Raw genomic sequence first — 26,903 nt, forward strand, 5'->3', positions numbered from 1 at the left:
TGTGACATGACAGACAGTAACTGTGAATTTAACGTCGTCTTGAAACTTTATTTTCAGTTCCTAAACTCTCTGTACCCTTGAGCATCGTGCTAAAGTACAGCGGTGGACTTCTGCAAATGGTGTAACCTCACGTGTCAGCTCAACTCCAAACACCCTAGCTTTTCCTTTCCGAGGGTTTTCAGCCCAGTGATTTTTACCTTGTTTTTTCATTTGTGGATATGGAGCATGGGAGCCATCTGGCTTTTGTTCCCCTATCCCTCATTCCTCTAATAAATTTCTGGTAGGATGGAGCCTTCCTCTTTCTATTGCCAGCCCTTTTGCTTCCAGCCCTGTGTTAGAAAGTCTCCTGCTGAGTTTGTGCTTCAGACCTTCAATGCATACTTCATAGGCTGGGGTTGATCATCAAGAGGAAAACGGGAAAAGGGATTTTTGAATTCTGAAATGCAATTTATTTTTGATAGAGGAAATCTGGTTGTGATCATTGTGGGAGGAATAAGGCCAGCAGCTACAGCACCCAGCGGGCTGCCTGCCTTGGCCAGGGAGGGACTGTTTGAGCATGGGCTGCTGGAGTGTTATTTGGCAATGTCTGCACGAGTCCTGTTTGCAATGAATTTGGAATGGCTTGAGCTGAAAGCTGCTTATCTTTGTAAGACTGCCTTTTTTTCCCCCTGCAAAGCTTCCCTTAACGGCTTCTACCCCCACCAGCTTGAGAAGCTGTTGGTACAGTATGGCTTTCCTGACTTTTTTATTTTTAAATACAGAGTTTATGGGTTGGGCTCTGCTTCTGGACTGCAGTGGTGTAACTAAATTCTGCTAGTGGATATGCACACTTGTCTGGAGATGTTTATAGAAGAGTTAGTAAATACGGTAGTAAACAGTAGTTCAACAGAGTATTTTATTAAAATTATCTGGGGAAATTTCAGAGGGAGGTGTATCTTAGGAAGGATATAAATGGTGTTACCCATCTCTCTGCTATTACTTCTGCTGCTCACGTGGGGTACCCCCAAGGCACAGGGGGACTCCCAGAGCTGCTCTGGCTTTTGGGTGGTTCTGTTCCTTTCCATTGGGGGGTGTATGTGTTTTGGTTTGTTTCTTTTTTTTTTTTCTTCTCCTTTGACATGTCTTTTCTTCAGGGGCTATCGCTGGGTTCTAATAGGCTTTCTCATTCTTATTTCAAAAATTGGTTGATATTCCATTGTGTATCTTACCACTGTAGATGCTGTGCTCTCTTACTGATTCTTCTGTTGTGCAGAATGTCAAGCAGAGAGTCAAAGCAGAGCTGTTCAAATGAGCTGCGTCCCTGAATAACGTGAAAATCTTTATTCCTGATATGTTCACGCTGTGTTCTGTTGGATGGGACAGATGTGCATTGGCGTGAATGGGAAGCCAGAAAGCCCTAGACTTAAGTACGCACAGTGTACTGTTTCATGCAGACCTCTTCAAAAGGAAATGTTTAAAGCATAGAAATACTCTGTAAATATTTAAACTTCCCATGCATATGAATCATGAAATATCTCTTTCAGACATTCAGTAACGGAGTAGCTGCACGAGTGACACTGCGGTGCTTCAGATCTCGCGGTGTTCTCCAAGTACGCAAATGGTTTTGCACATTTGAGATTTTTTCATAAATACTGGTCACTAAGAACAACAAAAGCATTTGTACCGTAAAGATAGTACTCATGACCAAGCTTCTTCTCATCCAGGACCTTGGGAGTTTTATAACAGCAACGGTAGTGAACTCTCCTTCATCCTGAACTTCCCAAGAAGCCTGTTTTTGAGGTGGCCCCAGAGCAAGACAGCAGGAATGGTTTTGTTTGTCATTACCCACGAGGAACTGTGCTGAAACCAGCTTGCGTGGCCTTCTAAACAGCTGTCAGAAGTGGTGGGTTTCAGTTGTTACCAACCTCGGCTGAATTTGAATCAACAGATTGGAAATTCAAGCTGCTCTGTCTCATCGCCAAGCCTCCGTCTGCTGAATGTTAGAGAAAGAAATAGAAGCAGCCTTGGCTGACTGGGTAGCTTAATCTGGATTCCCTCGTTGAGTTTGCCCATGTTACTGTGGTTACACCAACCGTGCTTGGGTGGGGAGAAAGCAAATGCACTTCTGTCCAGAGTTCGTGCAGGTGATCTGGAACACCTGAAGTAACGGGTTTGGATTTTGTTTTATTTAAATAAGGAAAAAATCTTCATAAAATAAGACAAAGTAGTTCTGTCTGTTTAGTCTGGGCTCTGGCTTGTGTCAGCATATGTAAAATTGGATAGCTGAAGCAGTTACCATGTCCTGGCCATCTGGTCTGCTCTTCTGAGAGAAGCTGCCACTGCTGTTGCAGAGGTGACTTGAAAAACATTACTCCCCCCCCCCCCCCCCCCCCCAATTTTGGTTCTTTTTTTGCCAAGTTCCTTAAAGTTGAGTATTATGAAAAGGTTATGAACAAACAGGACCCAGTTTCTTGGCTTTTCCTAAGCTTGCTTTCTGCTACCGTGTCTCTGCTGCTTCTCGGGCATATACTGTGAGTGCTTTTCTGCTGGTTTTTGATTCTGATGCTTGTGTGGATGTAGTCAGGCAGTGTCCCAGCTTGATCATTTGTTGTCAGCCTCTGAGACAATTCCTCTTACTCTTGTAATGTTTTCTAGGTCTCCTATGGCTGGCAGCTCCTGTTGTCTTACCTTGCTTCCTCTCTGAATAATTGCTGCTCCCAGCTGGCTTGAACGAAGGGGTGCAACTCAAATATTGTGGGCAGCAATGGGTCTACAGTTGCCTGTAGCTCAAATACGGGTTTGGAAGCAATTAGGACTTTCTAAGAACAACAACTCAAATTATATTTCTGTTACAGTACTTGCCGAGGTCCTTATCAGGTTCTTGCACGTTAAGTTTTGTACAGATAGTCAAAGCTTGCTCCTATCTCATTGTGCCCATGGCGTTTAAACAACATGTAATGGGGTTTGACATTGTGGGAGGGAAGAAATCAGAAGTTCCCCATTCCTCCGAGCACCGGCTTGGCTGTTTTATTGAGCTGCCTTTGCAGAGAGAACAGGTTTCCGAGCCAGACCGTTACTGCAGTGACAGCGAACATGCCGTAGATGTGACCATAGGAACAGCGTGTTCACATTTCTAATTGCCTTATGTTCGGTAAACCCCTGCTTCTTGGCTAGTGAACCCCCCCAAAACCTTTGGCTCCTGCTGGCGTTATGATCTGCAGGACACCTAAGCATCATCTGATGATGCTGTGGAGAATAATTCTGTTACCTTTTCTGAAATGCACTGTACGTAAGGTAAAAGCCTCTCTTCATAGTGCATTTATTTACGCAATAAATTCACACTTTCGCACAATAGTCTTGGCAAGCAACAGAAGGGGTTGCTACCCTTTAGCAAGGGTGCTGATGTGAGGGACCCTGCCAAGGAAATAGTAGCTAGGTGGTAATCATCCTTGAAGTAGCTTTTTGAAATATGCTCACAGCATTTTAAAAATTTGTTACCTAACTAATGGCTGGGGATGACTGCTTACCTCTGCTCTGGTGTCTTCCTCAGTTATTCACTATCATTTTTCTTTACAGCCCTCTTTACAACTAGAAGCAGTAGATGTGCCTTTTGGAAAGGGTGTTTTTCAGCTTTATTTAGTCACAGCTGGCCCAGGTAATGATGACAACTTGCCTCTCGGTCCTTTATAAAAACACCTCCTGTGTTCTTCACCCAAATTTGACCTCACTACGGTTTGCCCTCACTCTGGGGGAAATCGTAATTATACTTTTTAATTATTGTGCAGGTGAGTTTTATGGCTCTTCTCCAAGCCTCACACCCGGCGAAGTGGAACGAATCTGCAGCGCTACGCGAGGGCAGCAGGGATGTGCTTCCTCAGCAAGGGTCAGGTCTTGTTGGGGCGTCTGTCCCCTCTGCGTTCGTGGCAGGCCTGGCAAGAGGACCTGCCTTGGGCAGTCTCAGCTCCAAAGCCAGCCTGGCTCTGTTAGATTGACCAGAAAGAAAGTAGAGGAGGGGGTTGATGCAGCTGTTGAGGCTCACCAGTGGCCTCCAGATCTTGTAAAGCAAACTCCAGCGCTGCAGGAGTTGGCAGTCGGCTACCCGGTACACGCGGACGAAGAGGTAGACGCTGCGGGTGATGTGGAACGGCAGTAAACAGACCGCGAAAAGCCCACAGACGAGGAGGATGGTTCGGATCGACTTGGCTCGGGCAGCGCTGCCGGCGGGGTTGGCGTCTCCGGCGTGTCGCGTGAGGCTTCTGATGATCAGACAATAGCAGGCTAAAATGACGAGGAAAGGAAAGAGGAAACCAGACGCGGTTAGAGCCACGCCGTAGGGGAAATAGCTGCCGAGGTTCTCGGGGCTCGTCATGTCGTAGCAGACGGTGCGGTTATCGATAACGCCGGTGCGAGCGTAGATGAAGGTGGGCAGGAGCTGCGGGAACACCAGCGCCCAGGACGTGGCTGTGCCGGCAGCGGCCAGGCGCCGGGTCCGGTAGGGTAGGGAGCGGATGGGGTAGCAAATGCCTAGAAAGCGATGGATGCTGATGCAGGTCAGCAGCAGGATGCCGCCGTACAGGTTGGCGTAAAACAAGAAACGTACCAGCTTGCAGAGCAGCTCTCCGAAGGGCCACGTGTCCCGCAGGAGGTAGTTGACGACGAGCAAGGGCAAAGAGAAGAGGTAGAGCAGGTCGGCCACGGCCAGGTTCACCAGGTAGATGGTGGTGCAGGTCCAGCTGGCGCGGCGGCAGCTGAGCCGCAGCATGGCTCCGTTGAGGAGCAGCCCCAGCACGAAGACGGAGCTGTAAGTGAGGGGTAACAAGATGTATTTATAGCTTTCCACGAGAGGGCACAGAGCCTTCCCGGAGGTGCTGTTCTCGGTTCCCTTCGGCCCCTCCATTGCTGGGTGCAGCTTTAGGCACCACGCACCGCTTTTCTGTTGCTTTAAAGCTCTCCCCGCCAGGAATAGAAACACGGACACCCGACAGTCATTTGTTACTCTTGGCCCTTGGCTCTCGCCACCTCAAAGAAACACGTAAAATCCTAATTAAAGCACGCACAATCCTCTGAAGAGACGAAACCGCGGTGGAAATGGTGCGTCACTGTTACCGCTGGAATTCCACCAAAGCAGCGACTGCGGCAAATGCTTGCTGGTATGCCCTTGGGCACCGGCACTGTATTGCAAGGGCAGTTAAATGAAGTTTATTGCAAATGCGGGCTCTGCCACGGGCTGAAATTCCTCTGAGCTTCAGTTACTTTAGGGGGACAGTTGAGGGAAAGGCTGAAGCAAGCACACGTTTTGCAAGAGGCAGTGCCTGGAACCGCGGCTAGTTTGGCATTGCACGCAGGTTGGTTGGGAAGAGGTGAATTTACAGCTTGTCCATAGCAGCAACAAGAAAAACAAACTTGATGGATAGCCGCAGGCAGCCTCGCTCGCCGGGGTGGAGGCAGAGCCAGGCTGGGGAGGGGTTTGCTCAAAATGTGTGTTTGCTGCAATCCGAGAAAATATGGATGTCATTCCCCTTTTCCCAAAGGAGTGGAGAAGAGATGTTTTTCTGCTTTCTGCTGTCCTCTTAGGTCCATTTAGAAAATATTAATATAAATTGTATACACTAAATCTTTTTTTTTTTTAAGTTTGTACCCAATATATTTTCCGAATCTCCCAGAAAAGCAAGGGAACCGGCAGGGGTTCATTAGCAGGCATCCTGTTCTAAAGCGGGCAAGGATCAAACTAAACCGAGAAATGACTGAATGCCTTTTTGTTCTTCATTTAGGGGAAAGCTTGGTAACTTCTGCGTGTGGTCACCTCAGCCAGAACTGTTGAAGAGTTTTCTCCTGGCAGGAATGATGACGTGCGTGTTCTGGTGAGCCTCCCTGATTTTTATCTACCTGGGATGCTCGTTTCGCGCTCTCACGTCAGGCCCTATTTGGGTTTGTCTCCTGTTGTAAATCAACAACGTGACCCCCTCAGAGCATCTCTCTCGGAGCTGCGGGCTCCTGGGTCCTTACATTGCTCCCGAGACGTTCCCTTGCCGCGGTCCTGCGGTGAATCGGGCGGTGGAGGGTCCTGGCTGGCTCTTCTCTGCCCAGCTTCTGCCTGGTCGTCGTTGTCCTTACTGCAAAACTCCTCCAGGCATGTGCTGGCCCCTGAGTATGGAAAAGGGTTTTAACCCACACTAGGTAGTGGTGCAAATAACTTACTTAACTTAAATATCTTAAAATCAGTACCTTACTGCTTGGCTTTTGAATTATTGTACCAATTACTTCATAATCTGCTTTACGCAGCTTGAGCAGCAAACCTTCGCTCAGGTGTGTCTTTAATATTTTGATCCTCTGAAAAACTGTTTTGTGTGAGAAGTACGCGATGTTGGCGGTATTACCCGGGAATGAGTGCCCGGGGTGTCTGGGGGCTGCTCACCCTCTGAAGGTAGGGGACGCGGGTCTGGGCTGGTGGAGGAGATCAGGAGGGAAGAGGCGAGACGTGAGGTTTATCCCAACAAATGCTCCTGTTTTCTGGGTTATCTGTCACTAGAGGTCAGCACTGCAACGTTAATAGACAAGAAATGTTTTCTGTATTAGGACGAAAAGTCTTATTTCAAGGCTGCAACTGCTGTCATTCATTTCTGTCACTTATTTACATGACTTTGGAGGTTGGTTTCCAAAGGCAAATATTAATACCAACAGTCTTCAGCAGGAAGAGGTCGCTTTTATTTCTTCTCATGCAACTAAAACAGGGTAGGGTAATAAAACTTGCCTTTCTTTAAAGCTGAATCACAGAATGGTTGAGGTTGGAAGGGACTTCTGGAGATTTCCTAGTCCTCCTCGAGCGATTGTAAATGTGTGCGGCTAACTTTCTGAAATACTGGCCCATCTGTGTGCCCTGCCAGCTGCCCGAGGCTGCCGTGGTTTGGCTGCTCAGACGCTGCTACGATTGCCTTCGGTCCAATTTTTGGAAAAAGCACCCGTTCCCCACAGCTCCGTTGGATAATCTGGTGGAGATGCTGGTTAACTCCGATCCAGCCCGGGGCAGAATTAACCGAAGCTGTTGCCATCCCACCTGATAGGAATGCAGCGATGGCTGCGGCCGCTGTCTCGTCTCTTTGGTGGACGTGCCCCAAACCGTGGCCCCTGGTTCACGGGACAGGATGGGTCCCACCGCAGCCCCCTCCCCAAACCGGAGCTGTCGACTGGCAGCGTTGGCATCCTCAGCAAAAATCCTTTTGACCCCCAATCGGATGTGTTTTGTGAAGCCTGAAGTTGCGTAAAATGATGTAGGTTTAAATTCTAGCTGGAGTGATCCCTGTTGTCATCCATTACGTATACGAAGCGAAGGTATTTAAAACAACCCTCAGAAAAAATCCAACCCTCTGGATTGGATGGAAAAGGAAGGATTGGTCAAAAAAGTTCTCGAATTTTGCAGTCTAAGATCTAAATTGTGTCCTCCATAGAGAAGTGTTATGTGTGCTCAGTGGTTCCTTATATAGCTGTGTGCGTGTTCAGGCGCAGGGTGTGCTGCTGACCCCTTTCACAATCAGGCCTTGGTGTTCCCATCACAAAACCCTCTTGTTTTCTGGAACTTCACTTCTGTCAAGAGCTCATTCTGTTAGTACAGTTTTGGAGGGTTGCAGCAGGACAGAGAAGCTTCTGCTGCATTGGAGTCTTGGTCCAACCAGGTAGTTGCATCTCCCAAACCCCTCAGTTCTCTTAAACTGAATTTGTTTTCAAACCGGGTGAATTCTTGGTCTTCTCCATTTCCTTGGGAGTGATTCAGTCCATGTCGTGCAGGCTGCTGGCCTGGGAATAGTTTGTGTTGGAGACCGGCCCGTTTTTCAGTGTGTTACTGAGCGGTTTTGTCTGACCTGGGTGGAAAGGTGCCACTGGAGAGGTTTCGGCTGGGTCCTGTAGCTGGACCTGATCTTTGCAGGAAAACCTATGTATCTGTGGATTTAGGGCTGAAACCTCTTTGTTCTGCAAGCAAAAGGTGGGGCCTTCCATCAAACAGAAGGGAGAAAATAGTTCCTGTTCTGTTTCCTCTGAACAAGCAATTTCTGCTTTTTCTGGTATTTTTATATAGCATCTGCGGATCTGTGAACATCAGGCTGTTCCTCAAATTATTAAAATCTGTGTTACTATAGTATCTTAATTGACTTGTTTACAAAGCTCTGTCTGTAGATATAAAACAGCTGTTAATGTCAGTAATTCAGAAATAGTGGAGTTGGTGTCCTGAATTTCTCTTGTCAGCTGCAATGATGATTGAACATAACTGGCCACTTCAAATTAAGGTAAGTGGAGTAACTGCCTTATAGCAGCTGGGGTGAAATGGCTCACTTATGGCTGTTGCAAATGGATGAAAAAATCTCAGATGTCACTTACTTATGGGAAATTGGTTAACCTACTTAATACTAAAGACTTTAGGACTTTTTTTAAAATTCTACTTTATTCACAGAGCCAGTGAATGTCTACAGGTGATAATTACATTTTTAAAAATATTATTTTATAGTTTTAAATATGTATATTTTGGTGTTTATTTTATAGCGTAGCAGGGAACAAATCAGCTTAGATCTGTTGGTCAAGATGAGGTCTGTTGGGGAACTGCCTCTTAAAATGCCTTCGCGATGTTTCTCCATTGGCATCTTCCACGCTGGATGGTTTTGCATGGGTGTTGGGCAGTCTCTTACAGTCAGTATTTCTGGGTAAATCAACCTGCTAACCCGCGTTTAAAACCATCTTGTTTGGCTTTGCCATTGCTTTAATGTGAGCAGGCTGACTCGGGGTGACCCTCGTTTACTGTCCTGCATTTCAGACCTACCTTGAATATGAGGTTAAGTGTAAAACTTCACTTGTGACGCTTAGGCTATCAGAAACTATATTGCTAATAAGAAGAGCTCCCAAAAGCAGATTTTTCCAGTCTTTGTGTATAAAATTCACTTAAAATAGTTTTTAGTGAGACTAGAGGTGATATCCCAGTGTATGAAATCTGTCAGAAATGATTGATACACATATGAGGAGCTGAGTGAAAATTGAAGGGAAGACGTGGCATTGCTAGGCTTCATTTAAATACAAGAGCTATGCATTTAGATTGATTTATTTTTATGCCAATAGATTCTGACATAAATATAGTGATATATAATGTATTGACTATAATGTCAACATTATTTTAAAGCTGACTTGAGGAAAAATATCTCATTGTTAGTGCTGAAATATAATGCTTTGTTCTGCTGAAGGGGAAGGCCTACGATCAAATAACCTCTTTCTTAAGACCTCTTTTTGTAATGGCTTTTAAAATGAGTGAGTAACAGCAGAGGTGACCTGTCTCAGGGCGCTCTGTGTCCTGAAATTGTTTTGGGACTTTCAGGGCAATAGCAGACTAAGCAGGAGAAGCACGTCCTACGGTGCTGAGGCTGTGGCTGTGCCTTTGCACGCTGTTTTGAAGTATCCTAAACTTGCATCCACACTACATGGTGGGCTGGCCCTTGGGCTTGCCCTTAGTTTTTAATGATAATCACAGTTTTATAGCGTGCACTCTGCATGTTGTACTATATTAAACTAATGGGTTACAAGTCTGTTGGCAATGTGCTATTGCCCTGAGCCCATGCTAAGATGTCAAATGACCTTATTTGAATTTTGCTTTGAGGTCTTTTAATTTTTTTTTTTGACTTGTTTTGGAGCTAACCTTGCTAGAGGTGGAGGAACTACTGGATGTTTGAGGGTGATAGGATAGCTATTCATTGACTGAACAGGCCAGTGCAAATGGGATTCACTTTTTTTCTTTACTGCCTCTTCTCTTTACTTTCTGTTCTGAATTTTCCAGGTCACATCTCTGGATGTTCAGTGAAACAACAGAACCAGGTTAACTGGTGTTGGCTGTAGCCATTGGAAGTCAGTGGAAACTACAGGCCCAGGAGGAATCTTCCAGCCCGCTTCTGACTTGGATCCACTTCTTCCAAATCCTTCTGTATTTGTTTTATTTGCTTTGTTTAAAGAAAAACCTAACCAATACAAAACAAACCCACAAGCAAAAAAACCCCCCCCCCCCCAAAAAAAAAACCAAAAACCCCAAACCAACCCTGAAAAGTTTCTTTTCCATTAAAAACATTTTGCAGCATTCAGCTGATGGATGCCTTTGCATTCACTCAGTGTAGGTTTGAGAGCTTGGCTGTGCAAATAGTGGCGATGCTGGCACAAGGGCGGCTGCTGCACGCTGGGCTTGTGGTGTGGTCCTGCCGTAGCCCGTGAACCGTAATGGCAGAGATTGGGTTAACTGAAGGCTTTTCTTCTATTGAGTATATTGTACCGGCAGGGCACCTAGGTACGTATATTTTGGTGTTTATTTTATAGGGTAGGTGCCTTAGGTGCCCTGCGGGTGCAGATGTGCTGAGCACCTGCGGCTCAAGGAGCGGTCGGTAGAAGCTCCACCTGATCGTCACCTCTGCACATCACCGCCAGGTAACTTCATCCCAGCCCCCACAACTCACGTCTTGGTTTTAGGTTGGTCACTTCCATAACGCGATACCTATACGTTTTGGTGCATCGGGTACTGTGACGTTTCTATTCACATACGAATGGTTTTAAAAGTGTCAGATGGAGAGTGCTATACATAGGTGCAAGTTTTTCCCTTTGCATGAAATTATTTTTTTTTTCTTTCTCATTTTCTCCTGCAATTTTTACTTCCACTTTGTACAGGCTGCTGATATAAAGGGTTTATTCATGAGGTTAACCTAATTACTGTCTTCAGAAACAAAGCCTGTTTCTACAGTGAATATCCTTTTGATATCCATCATCTGAATACTGCCTAATAAAGTTAGCAAATGGCCTCCAAATGAACCAAAATGATTCAGTATCTCATCTAGCAAAGAATGTATTATGGTTTTACCGATACTGACAGAAATGTTTAAAATTCTCAATGCATTGCTCTGCTGGTGGATTAATATGCATTTTTCTGTCTTGAGATGAAAAACACCGTCTGGATTTAATGCAACACTTACAAAATTGCTGATGTGAGTCTCTGTTAAAGCTATTTTATATACACACTGGAGAGTTTACCGGAGACAACTGGAAAGTTCACTTTGAGTAGCTCCAATACTTGTAATCAGTAACTAAAATGTATTCATGGAGTTGCAAGACTAAAAGGCATGAATTTAAGTGCCTTCATGTATTTTCCTTGCTTGGAACAAAGGTGATACATTTTTCATGTAAGCAAAGCTCCTTGGAGTTGAATATGCTCTAGGGAGATAATTAAGAAAGATCAATATATACTGATTGATTGAGTTTTGACCTGAGCACATGCTCGCTGTCCACATGCGGTGATGGCCAGGCTTTAGAGCGTGCGGCTGGTGGCTGGGTCCCTGGGCTGGCTTAGCTGCTGCTGGAGTCATCTCGTAAGATCTCAGCGTTGGGTTGACGTGGGGAATGGTTAGTATTTGGTCAGACTTTTCTGGCTTTCTTGTGAGTGTTGGTTTAAGAACCTGACATAAAAGGCGGTTTCAGCCCTTTCTGGTACTTGTCTCAAGACAAATATTGCTTGGTCTCCTCTTTCATTTGTCTTTTTTGGGGGTGGGGGGAGAAACAGAAGTGGTAAGTGAAGACAAAAATGACCTTTTTTCCCCCCTAAAGATCATCATTCTATTAAGTGAATTCCTGGACAACAACATTTAGATTTAGCTTGCCTTCTCTGAAGCAGAAACCCAGCTAATCTTGTTAAAAAGAGTGTAACCAGCAGATTTCAATGTTCTCGCTGCTGCCTAGCTGCTTGATTCTTGCAGGTATTCGTGAAGAAGACTGAGGCAGTCTTTATGTTCTTAATTTTCCGTCTTTACTTGGACTGCAACTTTTATAAATAATTGAACTTAATTGTAATATATCTTTATTGGAAAGTATTAATTTACAGGGGAACATTTCAGAAAGCATACTGATGAACTGCCTTGTTCCACTGAGTGCAAAAATCCAGCATTAAGCGATGATGATGTTCAATGCGTCCAAAGAAAAAATCATTATTTCAGTTACTTCTTAAATAGCTCTCTGGATTGGAAAGAGTATCTGAATTAATGGTAGTTTGGCATCATTATATATTAATGGGCTCCATCTGATTTATTTTTTCTGGCAGTTATCCACTTGCACGATGTATTACGCCTGACCGTTCCATTTCCCCTGCTATTGAGTGGTAGATGGTGGATTAGTACTTCGAGCCTACGAGAGAGGCTGCATGGGAACATAATGGGATCTCGCATCATTTTTAATGGTGAGTTATGGACTGTCACGCAGAATATCTGGACACACTTAATAACTTTCTGATGACAACTGTAACAGACATAAAGGTACGTGTTGTCACTGAGCTGCTAGAGAGGCAGGCTCCTGCTCGCCAGATGCTGTTACGCTGCACTGAGTTGCCTTTGTAGATATTTTTGTAATTACAAACTTTTTCCTAGCTCCAGTAGTGCTTAAATAAAAAATTGATCCCATGGAATTATATTGCTGAATATTAAAGTCGGTATTTATTTGCAAGAGTCACTTTGGGGTGCCTAATTTGTCCGCAAGAGCAAGGTTTTCTGCTCAGGCTGCAAAATGGTGCAATAAAAATCAGTGATTGATGTTTATTATCAGATTAAATGGTTTAGCTGTGGGGATCAAAGTTATAAATTACAGCCCTCCCCAAGCTGTGATTGGCCACCAGAGATCTTTCTAAGTGCCAGCGTTTTTTAATGAGATCGTATATTTTCAAGCCTCTAACAGTATCAACTTTTGTAGTTTATTGAAACTGCGCTTAAAATAACAGCTTACCGGGTGTCAGAAATATTGGATATGTTTTGTATTTGCTTGGTCAAACATCCCAGAGGGAAAAAGCATGCGTTAAAAGCAGAGATTTTGATTCCCAAGCGAAATCTGAGGACTTAAGGAGCGTGAGGGATGCCATCCTCTGGCTCTACACTGATGTAATTTTTGCTGCTTCTGGTTTTTGGTCATTTTGCTATAAACATGGGGCCTCAACATGCAGCAAAGGCAAATGCTCTTGGGTTCTCCCTCGGGCTGCCTCCCTGGCACGCTGCAAAGAGGAACCATAACCTGGTTATTCATGAAAATTAAATGTTTCCATTCCCCAGTGTCACGGAGCGACTACAATGTTAGCGTAGTATTGGTTGGATCAAAGTTTAATGGGCAGCTTTTCCCCCGGTGGGAGACTGGCCCTGGTGACACCAGCGTTTCCCCCACTGCTCATCAAAGTAGAGGAAATGGAGATTTCTCTAAATGGCAGAAAAATGCAAATACCCTCATATTATTTGCTTATAGCTGACAGGGCATGCCCTAAATATCAAACGCATAATAGTCAAATAATAGACATTTGATGAAAGGAATACTGAAATAATTTTGTTAGATTGCTCTTAAGCTCTGTGTCTGCAAACTAGCTAAAATTTAGTCTGCCATTAGAGAAGACTAAATTATATTTTGTTACTTGCTATGGGAGATTTGTAATTGGGGTAAAATCTTAACTGTGAAAGCATTAATCTCAAGTACAGTATTGTAGCTTCAAATGCACGACATTGTCTTCCTGTCCCCAGGACATTCTTTGTTAGAAAATCATTTGTTTTACTCAAAGGAGGTCTTTTTTCTTTTTATATTAAAGAGTTGGGTCTTTTTTTCCTTGTGGCTGTGTTTACTCTCAGGAGATTCTGATTAAGCAGCTCAGTTCAAAAGAGTTTGCACTGTACAGTCATTTTTTGGCGGGGGGGAGAAATCATTAGGCGTGCTGTGGGTATAGCAGGCGCTCAGCTGGGGGGGAGTTTCAAAGCAGGCTCTCTTCTTCCATTCCTCCTGCATCAGCACTTCGGATGCTCTTCCCTGGGCGTCAGGGTAAACGAGGGGCTTTTTCAAAGGTGAGAAAACACTATTTCAAGTGATGTACAAGTATCGCTTGATTTGCAGCCGGTCGTGCCGGTGTTATTTCCCTCATTTCCCTGATGTGGGAAGGACTTGCCCAAAGCCCACCTCAGGCGCGGGGAACCCCGCTTCTGCACCCTGCTTGGTGTATGCTCGCTTTAGCATCGCTGGAAGGACATCACGGAATGAAGTAACGCTCGCTTTAATTACAACAGGTTCATACGTGGCGTGCTTTGGTCCGGTGTCGAGCCAAATTGGTCTGTTTTGTATTTTTCATTATTTTTTAAAGGCTGAAATGAGCAAAAGCAATCTGTGACTACTACAGCGGAGGCAAAGCCCGATGTGTAGCAGAGATCTGCGCTCAGCGCTTGCGCGCTGGCACGGGGCTGTCAAGGATGCTGGCCCTCCCTTGGTGCAAGTAGCAGCCCTTGCTGCTGTAATTGCACCTTTACCTTGCGAGCCCTGGTGGAAAATAATTAAATTTCATAAAAGCCTGTCTCGTTTTGAGCCCCTGAGGGTATCAATTAAATGTAATAATGGTAACTGCAGCTTTTAAGCAAATATGTAGGGTTTTTTTTTTAAAGAAATGAGGTGAAGTCTTTTGCACAGCATGGAGCTGAAGACTTTATTTTCATGTTCCCACCCCCTCGCTGTAAGTACCACTCCTGTAACGTCTCAGGAGGAGCCATTTATGCCCGAGAAAGAGGCAGGAAGATCTTGAGGGTTTTTTTTTTGGTGGCCGAAGGCAGGTCCTGGAGGTACCAAGCAGCGCCCATTGTTTTACATTGCTTAGCTGGGATATGCCGTACGTGGTCACCTTACGCTGCCCGAGCCAGCTATTGCAAATTCATCATCGAGCATCTTTAGGAGTAAGCCACCATAGATTTTTTTTTTTTTTCCTAGTGTCTTGCCACAGATGGATGCACCCCCCACCCCATGCTCAGACGTGATGCAAGGATTTCTATATCTTGGGATATATCCGCTTTAAAAATAAATTAGCGTGGACTACACGCCCGATCTGGAGGTTGGCCCCTTCGGAGAAGGGGATGCTTGTCACTGGGCTGCGGCTCCGTTAGCAGCAGCACGAGCTGCTTTATGGGAGCATTCGAGAAGCAGCATACACCTTCTGCAAGGTTGCATCAGAGGGAAATAAACCACTGAAATTATCCTAATAAATTATAATAATTGTGCCTGGCAGCATGCGGTAATTTAAAATAGATTAATCTAACAAGCCTTAAATATGAATAAATAATAAACATCTTCATGCATTGGGAATCTTATTCTGCTTAATTCTGAATGAATATTAATTACTCCTCATAAACTCAATGCAAAAATCGATCCGTGTGGAGAAGGCATGAGGTATTAAGTACACCAAATTGGACAGAGCCCAGATGAATATTCTCATCGTCAGTTAAAGTCCGATTACGCTGCTGCTTGACTCTGTCACCGGCTGCCTGGTGATGCAAAGCAGGCTTTACAACGGGATTTGTCCTGTCGCGGCTTATATTCGATTTTGTACCCCTTGTTTCCTGGCAGGGTTGGATGGCTGGCTGAGTGGGACGGGTCAGGAATTATCTAGTGTCCCCGTGAGAAAGAAGGAAACCACAGGTGATGCTCGGCCACGGGGGCTGGTGCCGGCAGCCGGCATCCCCTCCCCGTGCCACGGCACGTCCGCCTGCGCGCAAATCCGTGGCGCTGAGAATCGGGAGTCTCGCCTCCCGACTTCGGCAGGGATAAATACCGGAGGAAAAAATTTCTCGCCTGGCAAAATGACCCCTCGGGCCACGGTGAGCCACAGGGCAGGGTGAGACGCCGTCGCGGGCGGCGGCGGGATGCTCTGGTGCCTGTTGCGCCGCACCTCGTGTGTGCGGAGAGGGGGGGCTTCAACCCGAGAGAAACCTGAAGACCTGCTTGGTATTGAGTGGGAACATATGGAAGATGGATGAGAGGGAACATCTGCACCATCTGCTGTAGGGGAGCTCTATCCTTCATCCTCGCACCTCGCCGCGTTGCTGTTGTGTCTGGATGATATCCTTCGTTCCCTCCCGTTATTGCCGTTCTCCTAAGGCAAAGCCTTTCCTCGGTAAAATGCTTTGCTTAGCAGTGGACTGCGCTGGGAGCTCCAAAATGGAAATTTCCTCTGCCGCCTTTATCTGTGCGTGGCTTGGGCAAAAATATTTTGCCCGTACGCTTTGCCTGTGCAAGCGGGCATCGGGATCTTGTTTTTGGTGAACGTATGCTGCGTGCCGGAGCGTAAAACGAGCTGGAAAGGATAATCGGGGTGTTTGGAGATGCAACGTCGCGCTGGGGCTGAGGTGGGGAGCCGGCGGGGGGTGCTGGCTGCGGCGCGGGGCTTGGTACGGCAGGAGCGATGCTGCTGCGGGGAATTGCTGGGTAAAACTGGGTTTGCGTGCGGGAGGGGAGAGCCCAAGGCAGGCACGTCGCAACCAGCGTGCTCCTGGGGATGCAGGGGACGGTGTTTTGCATCTTGGTTTAAATAGTAAAGCCTGGCAGAGTTAAATGAAGGTCACCGGCTGTAAAAAGTGATGGGGGCGTTTTAAGATGTATCATAAAATAAGCTGTAGCCTAGAAAAAGCTTACAACGGTATCTGCTGTGGGCTTTGGCCTCCGTTTTAAAGCTGCCTTGATCTTTTAACATGGAAGCGATTTGCTGCTGTTGTACCACGCCTGAGATCTGCAGATACTGTACTTGAAAGTGTTTGGAGGCTGCTGGTATCCTCAGGGTTTAAAGATAAGGGGGAAGGGGAAAGGAGAAACATCTCCTTGTGTCTTCCCGAGGCGGTCCAGGGGCTTCTTCCAGGTGTCGGTTGAGCAGCCGCTCGTGGACTGAAGGGTGCAAGTGAAGGGCGTCCAGGAGGGCACGCGGGTAGGGAACGGGTGAAGAGCACCGGGAGGGTGTCGTTCGCCGCCCTGGGGTCCGTTCCTCTGCAGGTTTTTCTGGGACCTGGGAGTCCAGAATGCCGCTGGTTCGGTCCGATACCCGAAATCACGTGGCTGTCCGATGCCGCGGGGAGAGGGAGCGACGCCGCGTATGTGTGCGGTGGTGTTCAGGATAAAAACGCATCGGCTGGGAATTGCGCAGAAATCTTTATGCTTTTCCTCTGCCCGTGTTGTCACTCTTCAGTAAGTAGAAAGGTCTTCGCCATTTACTGCACATAAGAAGTGTTACGAGCTAATTAAAAGAGCCGATCAGCCCCCAAATCTAAATAGTTCTCATTTCCCCAGAAACCAGCAATTAGCAGATGTCTGTCTTGCTTTCACCTACAGCTTAAATACCAAAGAAATATCTTCCCTACTTGCAGCAAAATTCGAGAAGCGTTAGCAATCAGCTTTCCATGCTGCCTTGAATGTTAGAGATGGATGGACAAATACAGCAATATTTTCTCTAGTTTATGAACCAGATCTGCACATGCATCTTTTCTGAATACTTAATAAAAGTTTTCAGAGACTCTTTACATGAGAAAAGAATTTTTAAATGGAAATGTGAGACCCAAACTTCAGCATGAAGTGAGAACCACCGTGGTACCAGCAGGCCAGGAATTAGACCTGAAATAAGATTAGAATAACAGATATTTTGAAGAACTTGAAAATATAGTGATTGCTTTAATGTTTGTATGAATTTGATGGCTTTTTGTATTTCTACTTATGGACATTTTCTGAATTTCCTGACAGGTCTTACCGAGATGACAGATTCTTTGGGTTAGTGCCTTTTGTGAGGGCTGTGAAGAGCCTAGGAAAATGTCCTTTTGGTACACAAATGGGCTTGCTAAGTAAAAGCACTGCATTAAAAGACGACAAAAGGAGCAGATGATCTATGGGCCAGTTTTCCTTCTGCTTAGAGCATGCAATGGTTTTGTTTACCATTCATCAGCCTAAGGACAAATTCTAGCAGTGACAGGTACACATTTTTGCCAAACCTGACTTTTTTCCATTTCATTTAATACATTTCCCCACCCAGCAGATATTGCATTTGTGGGGAAGGAGGAAAAAAAAAATCAGTTGCAACATCTGCGGAGTCCAGGCACGGACAAAGGTTCACTGAGCTTTGGACCGAGACCAGCAGATGCTGTCTCTGCAGATCTTCTCCCCGGGGGAAGGTTTCCCAGCCCCTGCCCTGGGAAGCGGATAGATGGGGATTCGGGAGAGGAGCGGGCGACGGCTCACAGAGCATCCTGAAAGGCACTCGCCTGGGATAGTTAATCGATATCTAATATCGCCACGGCATTTCCTTGGCGAACCCAAGTACGCTTTAACATCCAGAACACCCGTGGGCGGTGGAATTGCCAGCTGGTTGCTGCTTTCCAGCTGGTTCATTTCTATGGCTCTGGTTGCAATGTTTTGTGCATCTTTTGAAGCACCCGTGGCACGGGAGGCAACGATGGTGCCAGCCCTCGCACCCCCGCAGCAGCTCCGCAGCAACCGTGTGCTCCCAAAAGCCGCCGTTGATGATAGCCGGCGATGAAAAAACAAGGAAGAAGTGGGGACAGTACACAAAAAGGGGGGTTGTAAGACTGGAAGTTTATAGGTTTACAAGCGTCTTTAGAGGATGCTTCATTGTAGCTTAAAGCATTAATTAAACGTATGGGTTTTTTTTAAGATGGGGAGTGCTGGAGCGAGGACTGAGTTGCAGCAGCTCATGTGGACGTCACAGCATCTGCACTGCTTGGGGACGTGAAGCAAACCAGCCGAAGCATGTACAAAACACAGTGGATTTTAAACATAATTATAGCGTAGCTTGTTTTCATCCAGGGTTTTCTGGAAACACCTTAAATCTGACAGGTCCAATTAAAAAAAAAAAAAAATATTTCTTGTCCTCCATGCTAACGTGGAGACCACTGGCCATTTTTTATGGTGCAGGGACACGGCTTGATGTCACGGGGACAGAAAGCACTTGTGGGTGGTTTTTTTTGGTTTTTTTTGTTTGTTTTTTTTTTCCCACCCAGTGCCTGGTGGTGTGAGTGATGGCTGCCCGCTGCCTTGGCCCCTGCGTGAGTCGAACCGCTGCGGCTGAGCCACGCTTGCTGCAGTGCGACGGGCCGAGCTCTTGGGCTTTTTCCTGGGAGAAAGCTGTCGAGCACAGTCTGCAGCGGGTGAACCTGGCATTTACAGGGCATCGGCCTGAAAGCTGCGTGTAACCTGTGCTATGGTACCGGGAAGAATTTAAGTAGCAGCAATATGGTCTAGCTGGGGACTTTTAAAAGCATTTTTATATAGATCCATTACCAAGGACTTCAAAGAGATTGCGCTTCGGTCTTTGCTGCAAAGGGAACAAAGTGTTATGAGTTTGACCTGTCTGGAGAAGCTGTTCCTTTGCCTTGCTGCTAGGCAAGATTTAAATCCTGCTGCCGTCTTGCATTGATCCCGAATAATTGCTTTAATAGCAGTCCCAGTGTAAACAGTGAGTAGGTTTCTGTCACTCACATAATCAAATTACATATATTTTTGCTGTGAAAGAATTTATCCCGCAGCTCAGTGTTGTTTCCCCAGGATGAGGAAGCTCCTTGCTCTGAGCCCGGGCAGTACGAACCCGCATCCCCCAGGAAAAATGAATTAGGGGGAAAGATGGGGAGAGGGCAGAGGTTTGGGGAAATAAATTCTTTAAGGTATCAGAGCAGTTACTTCTGTTAGACAAGAAAATAACAGGTTATTGCTTGTATTGTAGGCTGTAATTCCAACAAAATGTCTCATGGTTTCTCTTTGTCTAGGCTCCTTTAGTAACACCCAGCGTGATTTCCCCTTTTACCGAGTAGCTGTTCTCCAGCTTAGGGTGATGCTCTTTAGTTGATCCTATGTAAATTGTATGGGTTTTGATTAGAAAAAGTCAGCAGCACCTTTCTCTTCCCTGCCCATCCCGGTCTATTTTGTGACCAAATACAGACCACTTCTTACTCCTCCCGTGACAATCTTCTATTTATTTACATCGGTTTACATTTCTCAATTTCCAGCAGTGGGTGAGCAGCTAACAGAATTTGTGAGGTGGGAAAAGAATAGTTTATGAACCAAAGCTCCGAGTTCAAGAATAACCAGCACATCATCCCAGCTCTGCAACGTGAGCCTTTGCTCTACCAGAGCTTTGGGACCTTAGTTTCATTTTTCTTTCTTTATATTTTTAAATACACACAAAGCACTTGAACGGCCTGGCACACAGCCCGGGCTTCAGCCCTGTCTTTGTGCAAGTGTATCGCTCCTGGTGAGAAACAAATTTGTGACACCTGCAAGTTTGTCCAAGAGTTTTGTGGAGATATTTACCATTTGGCAGGAAGCAAGTGAAGAAGATTCTAGCACAAAAATAAGGCTCATAAACAGCCCAAAAGGGAAACCATTACAAAACCACAGCAGTCACAGCGTCTCCGCATGTAAGGAATGCCTTTTACTTGAAAGAGTGATTTGCAATATAGCATCAACTGGCAAAATGTGTACACTTGGGTCATAAATTCTCAGTAATGTGGAGCTCTAAACAGTTAGCAAAATTCACCACATCTTTATAAAGTGTGGAAAGTATACTTAAAGTATATATATGTATTTTCTACAGCGCAGTAGTTTCATATGGTTCGATCTACTGCATACAGGCAATTTGCATGTGATTTAGTGCAATATTTATGCCAGGCATTTCATGTTGGTCTAAGTAAATGAAGTAGTGCTGGCAATCCTTTTCATTATTAATACCGCTAGAAGTAATGATTTTGTATACCGAGTTGCAGGTTTTCAGCGTGCAGATCCCTAGTTAATGTAATGTATTTGACCTTCATGCTTAGCAGGGTGAGCTCTGATAGTCTATCTGTTGTGTAATTGCCTTTTGATTATTATTCACCAACCCCAGTATTGTTTAATGGGCAGATTAGTATCTTGCTTGTGAGCTTTGGTTCATAACCACGTCTCTACTAAACATTGTGCTATTTTGTCCTTAGTGAAATCACCATAGTAACATTGCAGGGAAAATAGTGTGCCTTATATTTTTATCCTATGCTGAAATATCAGGGCTGGCTAATATATTTTTTTTTTTTTTTAAACTTTTGCCTGTCTCTCATCTTTAACACTTGTGGAGGCCAGAGGAAGTTGTACCTTTGGCTTCAGGATGATTGCAGTTTCTCCCGTGGATGTGGATACAGCTGGTCTGTGCAAGACCCCGTGATGCTCGTGGAGCACGGGCGCCTGTTGTGCAGCCTTTCCCTACACCACGCCGCTCGTGATCCCTGGGGCTGTCTGCTACAAGCAAGATGAAAGATAGTCCTCGCTTCAAACAACTGGTAATCGAATGGCACAAACCCAAACCCTGTTTTGTGCACAGGCAATTGAGAAACTTAAGAGTAAAGTTATTTCAGGGTATAGCGTAGAGCACTGGGGTTGCGTTGCGCCGTCCTGGCGGTTTGCTTCCTGCAGAAGGTCTCTGGTCTTTGGGTCCTGTGTCTTTCTCGTTAATTAATCTCCGTGTTCGAGAAGCGCTTGTCTGTTTAGATGGCTGTCGTTGAAGGTAAGTTTACCTTCCCCCATTCTTTCAAGAAGACCGAGGGATTTAGTTCCCCAGCAGATCTGTGCATTTTGGGGGGGAATATGACCATGATTTTGTTGGCAACGGTTGCCGAACCCCGTTACATTCAGGTTCAAAAGCGTAAGCGGCACAAACTACGCTCTTGCACCCAACGTGGCACACGGTGACCGAGAGCATCCTTGGCCCGGGGAGGAGCGGGCTCCGGGATCAGTCGGCCCGTCCCGGTGCTGCGACGGCTGGTGCCCGTGGGTGCCCCGTGCCTTTTCCCCCTCGCCCAGCCGCGGGGCTTCGGCGTGGGTTTCCCTGCTCGTTAAAGCACACTCCGCCGTGGTGTGTGAAACGAGAGAAAGCTTTTGTTCAATAATACATTGATAAGTTAAACTCTGTGATTCTGAAGATAATAATTGGGTTGCCAGTATGTGTTTAAACAAGGGATAAATTATATGTGGTTTTTGGCATGCAATTTCACCCCTACTGGTCCAGAAACTCATTACAAAGGTAGGAGTGATTGCTAGCTAAGATTTCCAGCTTCCATTCTCTTTCCAATAAGACTTTATACTATTGCGTTATAATCTTCGGCTGGTATCAGCATGTATCATGCCCTAACTGCCACAGGTGATAAAACGTTTGACAGTTTTCCACATCCCCGTTAAATAAAACCCAGTAACGGTAAATCATCCGGAGCAACGTCCCTTGGCTTGGTACAGAGCACATTGTTTTTCAGCCTGAACCTCTCCGAGATGCAGGAGGTGATAATGTGTGTTTCCCAGCCCTGTGCAGCATTGCCCCCTTCATCAGAAACAGCGGGGATCGTTTTGGAAGCCTTTATGGTTTCTGTTACGGCTCCTAAGTGAGGGGGATCCTCCTGCAGTGATTTTTTCCAGGGAAGTCCTGCTGTGCGGGCAACCAGCCCAGTGTGGCCAAGCTGCGGTGGGAGGCTCCTCCGCAAACCTTAATTCCTTCCCTACCCCCCCGGCAAATAGAAATCATCTGCTCTACTTGAGTTATTTTGCTTTGATATGGAGAAGAATACATCAAATGTGTTCCTTGGACTATGGCTGAATAGTGGGTCAAAAATGTAATGGTATTTTTGTTTCTGATCTGAAAAAAAAGAATTACTCTCTGGGGTGTATGCTGAGAGGTCTCATACATACAGCTTCCACAAACAGAGCAGAGCTTTGGCAGGGGTTAGAAATCCCTCTTTGGCGTGATGATTTGTGACCGTGTTGCTGTGTTATTGGGTTGTCAACTTGAAAGAAAAAATACCCCTCTGCTTTCATTTATTATGCTTGGAAAAAGGGCCCCCGTTGCTCTCCTTGCTCTTGTCTTGATTCATCACGATGTGTAACCCCGAAGCACATGGGGAAGGCTGGCTGCATGCTGGGTTCTCTGCTCCCCTCCTAAATACTTCTGTAAGTTGTGGTTACACTGACGGCAAAATGGAAGGCGAAACCTGGCCTCTTCCAGCTGCTCGCGTGCCGTTTTTGAGGTATTTATGGGAGAAAATGGAACCCGTATCTTTGAGGAAGAAGGCTAGGATATCGGCTGGGGTATTCCTTGTAGAAATTCAGAGAGGGGAAAAAAAACGGGCCACTCTGGGCTACCTTTGGCTTGAATTTTTCCTGTCCTGTGCAGAAAAACGCTATTGGAAGACATGGGCCCAAAATCATTAACAAAACCATCTGCAGACCGTACGTTGGCACAGATGGGCGTTTTGCTTCAGTTCTTGATTAATCGAAGACAAAAATATGTGTTTCCTTGCTCATTATGAAGAGAAACTGTTCTGCAGAGAACAGTAAAGCTTGTTTTGGTGCTTGAAACAAAACTTCTCCTCCTGGGGCAGCTTGCTTGGTGGTGTGACCAAGGTCAAGACCGCAAGCGTGGGACGGGGCCGGAGCAGGGCTGGATGCCACAGCCTGGGGAAACAGGGGAGATGCAGGTCCTGTCAAAGCAAATATCTGTGCGAGGAGTTTGTAGTTTGGGTTGAAATAGTTTGATATATAGATAAATAATAGAAAAGCACTCAATTCATAATTGCTTAACATCAGGATGTTTATGCATCTTTGCTGTTCCAAAAATACTATCACGTATTACTCCTTCTTATTGCCTTTCTTTCACTTACTATTCTTATTATTGCCTTTAGGTGTTTTGGGTTTTGGGAAATGCATTTGTAATAGGCTGCTTCAGCAAACAGGTGTCAATTTACAAAAGCTCCATTATATGCCTATATATAGTATAGTAAAATATATATAGTAAAGTATACATACTTTTCATAAGTTCCTCTTTTAAGCCCGGGTCCTTTGGATTGCTTGCACAACTCAACATTAGTGAAATCTATTCAGGCAACACGCTGAAAGAGATTCCCTTAGCATAATGTGTTCAAAATGGGGTTTAAACATCCTGCAGAAAAAAATGTACCATGTGCGATTTCATTCCCAGGTCACGTTAAGTGCAATTACATTTATGTGGCTCTGAATCAGTTCCGTTAAATATCTGGGCTATATATTTAACTTCCCAATGAAATGGCTTATGCTGTAAATACTGAGGCCATCCAGGGTGATTAAATATTAAAAATGACATTTAAAGAAAGCCCCAGTTGCAGTGTGAGCTGAGCTTTCCTGGCTTTTGGCAAAGTGCAAGCTGACAGCCAAGCTTTGCGTCTGGCCACTGATGCTTGTTTCTGTGGAAAAAGTGGGAAATCCCTCAGGAAATCCCACCCGGGGGTTATGGGTGGGTGTCAGAGCCCTCCAGGTCCCCAGGCAACGGGTCCTGAGCTTTAATGTCTTCTCGCTTCTCCCTTGCTCAGCCAGCACCTGGCCAAAAACTTGCAGCATCACAGAGAAGGAATAAAAAAAATCCCAGGTCTTGAGGGCAGCCCTGGTGATGGGAATGGCTTTGGGGAGCTCCAAGAGGGGGAGAATGACCCTGTTTTACTGTCAACTCGCAAGGGTTTTCTCCTGCCCGTGAGCCTTGACGTGGGCATGCCATCAGGCAGTAGATGTTCTGTATGAGTTTCCAAAGAGCAAACCAGAACCAAACCACCCCAAACCCTTTCCCCTGACACGTGTGCTAGCTCCTCGGAGGGGAAGGTGTCTGCCTGTCCCAAGTCTCCTCGATCAAAAGGTCATCGCGTCGCGGAGGGCACCGATGGAGGCACCGCTCTAGCGTGAGAGTTGCTGTAACAAGTCAGGCAGTGGGATCACTATGTTATAAAGCACTTGGTAAATTCAGTCTTATTTCGCATAGCATCTCTCCGACAACTGGCATGAAAGTCCTGAAGAAAATATATATAGAACAATTACAACGGTCGGTTCAAACGCTGCAGAAAATGAAGCAGATTTAAGGAGAATCCTTAAAACAGCCTACTTGCTTCAGGTATCACAAGGTAATTCATTCCCCTACAAGGAGCGTAGTAATAAAGACTAAAGCTCTCCTGCCCAGGGTTTGACTTCTAGAGGTCAGGACTTTCCCGAGGAGAGAAGTTGCAGAGTAATAACTCAGGGAGAAGGCACCTTACCCGAATACAAAGTCTTTCTATGCGTAATAAAAATCCAGTACATGTGCAGCCCTTGGCTCCATTGTAATCAGAATTAAATAGCCTGGCAGATACTGTTGATTTTTCAAAATTACATTTGTACCGTACTATTAAATTCCACCGGTGACCTCAATGCGAAGAGGAGGATGAGGAGGGAGGGTGGGTCTGTGTGCAGGGTGGTACCCGGACGAGGGGCTCTCGTGCAGGGGCAGCTGCAGGCGGTGGGGAGGGAGCGGGTTATGGTCCAGCTCAGCTTCATCTCTGACGCGGCCATACGGTTACATCCCAAATCCAGCCTGGGCTTCCTTGGGGATCCGTGCCTGGCAGAGATGCGGGCAGAGGTACCAACCAGGAAAGCGCTTTTCTGCGCCGTCCGGTGACACCATAACTTTCTTAATTACCCTCTCTGACAAGGCTTACTGTTTGTCAGTCTTGAAATAAAGTAGTATTAAAAGTCAGAAATTTACAGGATCTGCGTGCCTGTGGGAAGGCTGTGATTTCAGGCCAGTGATTTAAAGGGATATAAATCAGGAGGGGAAAATAAATAGAGTAGCTGTCAACTTTAAGACTGCAGGTGACGTGCGTTTTACTTGGTTGGGGGTTTTTTTTGAAGAGCGTATAGCCATCGTTTGCTTTAAGTGGAAATGATACAAATGGGTTGCACACTGATCTCTGTCCGAGTGCGAATGAGCTCCTGACCACATCTCATTCATTATCCTGCAAAACCCAAAGGGTGTGTGGGAGGCTCGTCAGTCTGAAGATAAGCTGCTGCCTCTGCCGTCTCTCATGACTCCGAGGTACTTGTAGTTCACTTTGTTCAGCAAGATAAACCTGTTGTAAGTGAAGCGAAGGAGGCAGTGCATAAAAAGACCCAGGATATCTTTGCACACTGGTCCTGTAACTGTTGTGTTCACCAAAGCAGAGTGTGTGGAGAGGACAGAGAAATCTGCGGCTTCCAAACCCGCCCCCCACCAACTCCAACTAAAAAAACCCCCAAACATACAAATGACAGCCTTCACGCTATCACAGAAGCCATGTACCGAATCTGAAAATACCCAACACAGCTAAAATGCTGAAATAAATTTTACAAACCATGGGAGAGAATAAAAATGTTGATTTCCTTCCAAGTAGGTGGTGAAATTCAATACAACTGTGCTCATATTAGTGACTTCAGTGACATACGGTGAATGCATGCTAATTTTAACTTTCCATCTGGAAACATCACTAGTTAAATGGTGAAGTGTCCTCGTACTTTATTTCAATAGGAAGGTACTTGAGGCTTTTGGAAACTTCAGATTTGAAAAGACATTTGCAGACTGGCTGAAAAACCATTTACTAAACCGGTATTAATGTGCACATTAGACTTATGGGTTTACCTCTGGAGCCGGAGGTCTGCAAAGCCAGGTGCGGAGGAACACTCCTCTGCAAGTCTGCTGAACCACTTGTATTATTTGTGACAACCTGGTATGTCCCCAGAGGTCAAGAAACATGAGTGCGTCTCCCCTTCGATGGATTCTCATCAAGGACGGTCATGAAGGGCTTTTGTCAAGTCAACAAATGTTTTTTCAAAAGCCCTGACATGTTTTGTCTCAGCAGGTGAGTTGCCACTGAAGTTTATCCACCAATGGTCTTGGGAGAGACTTTTGTAATAGAAGTCAGTATCTCAGATTAGTGAGAGGTTTTGTTTAGGTTCCTGTTGGGTGCCGGATTGCTTTCCAGCTGAGAGCAGATATTCAGTTTTGGCCTGGATCTTGCACTAGAATATAGGGCTGCCTACAGCTCCTGGTGTTTTCTTTCATTTATTTTTTTTCCCCCCAGTATTTTTGTAAATTCATTTAGCCACTTATGAATACTGTGAACAAAATTTTTCATATGTTTTTATGCCAAATGATCTTTAGATCTGCAAGAGAACTGTGGGCTTTTTATGTTATTGCCGAGGTTGCACTGAACCCTACTCAATTTGCATCTCCACTAACACTTCCCGAAGCCGGAGATAATATTTCCAAAGCC

The 26,903-nt window shown here is 45.6% G+C and overlaps 2 protein-coding genes across 3 annotated transcripts in view; one reads left to right on the top strand and one right to left on the bottom strand.

Moving 5' to 3' along the window:
• Positions 1-3,555: 3,555 nt before the first annotated feature.
• Positions 3,556-5,318, bottom strand: LOC115347214 (P2Y purinoceptor 3-like). Its single transcript, XM_030028331.2, has one exon. The coding sequence runs from the start codon at positions 4,874-4,876 to the stop codon at positions 3,854-3,856; it is 1,023 nt and encodes a 340-aa protein (XP_029884191.1). The 5' UTR covers positions 4,877-5,318; the 3' UTR covers positions 3,556-3,853.
• A 432-nt stretch (positions 5,319-5,750) lies between these two features.
• Positions 5,751-26,903, top strand: part of LOC115347732 (schwannomin-interacting protein 1) — a 235,215-nt gene continuing 214,062 nt past the window's right edge. Inside the window, exons 1-2 of one of the 2 annotated variants that reach the window (XM_030029409.2) lie at positions 5,751-5,840; positions 12,080-12,214. In XM_030029409.2, the coding sequence (XP_029885269.1) occupies positions 12,212-12,214 (3 nt within the window). In that variant the 5' untranslated portion in view covers positions 5,751-5,840; positions 12,080-12,211. Of the gene's footprint in view, positions 5,841-12,079; positions 12,215-20,923; positions 21,117-26,903 lie in introns of those variants that run through there. The other variant, XM_030029407.2, reaches the window with a different exon arrangement.

The sequence above is a fragment of the Aquila chrysaetos genome, chromosome 10 (assembly GCF_900496995.4).
Source record: "Aquila chrysaetos chrysaetos chromosome 10, bAquChr1.4, whole genome shotgun sequence".
Classification (NCBI taxonomy): Eukaryota; Metazoa; Chordata; class Aves; order Accipitriformes; family Accipitridae; genus Aquila; species Aquila chrysaetos.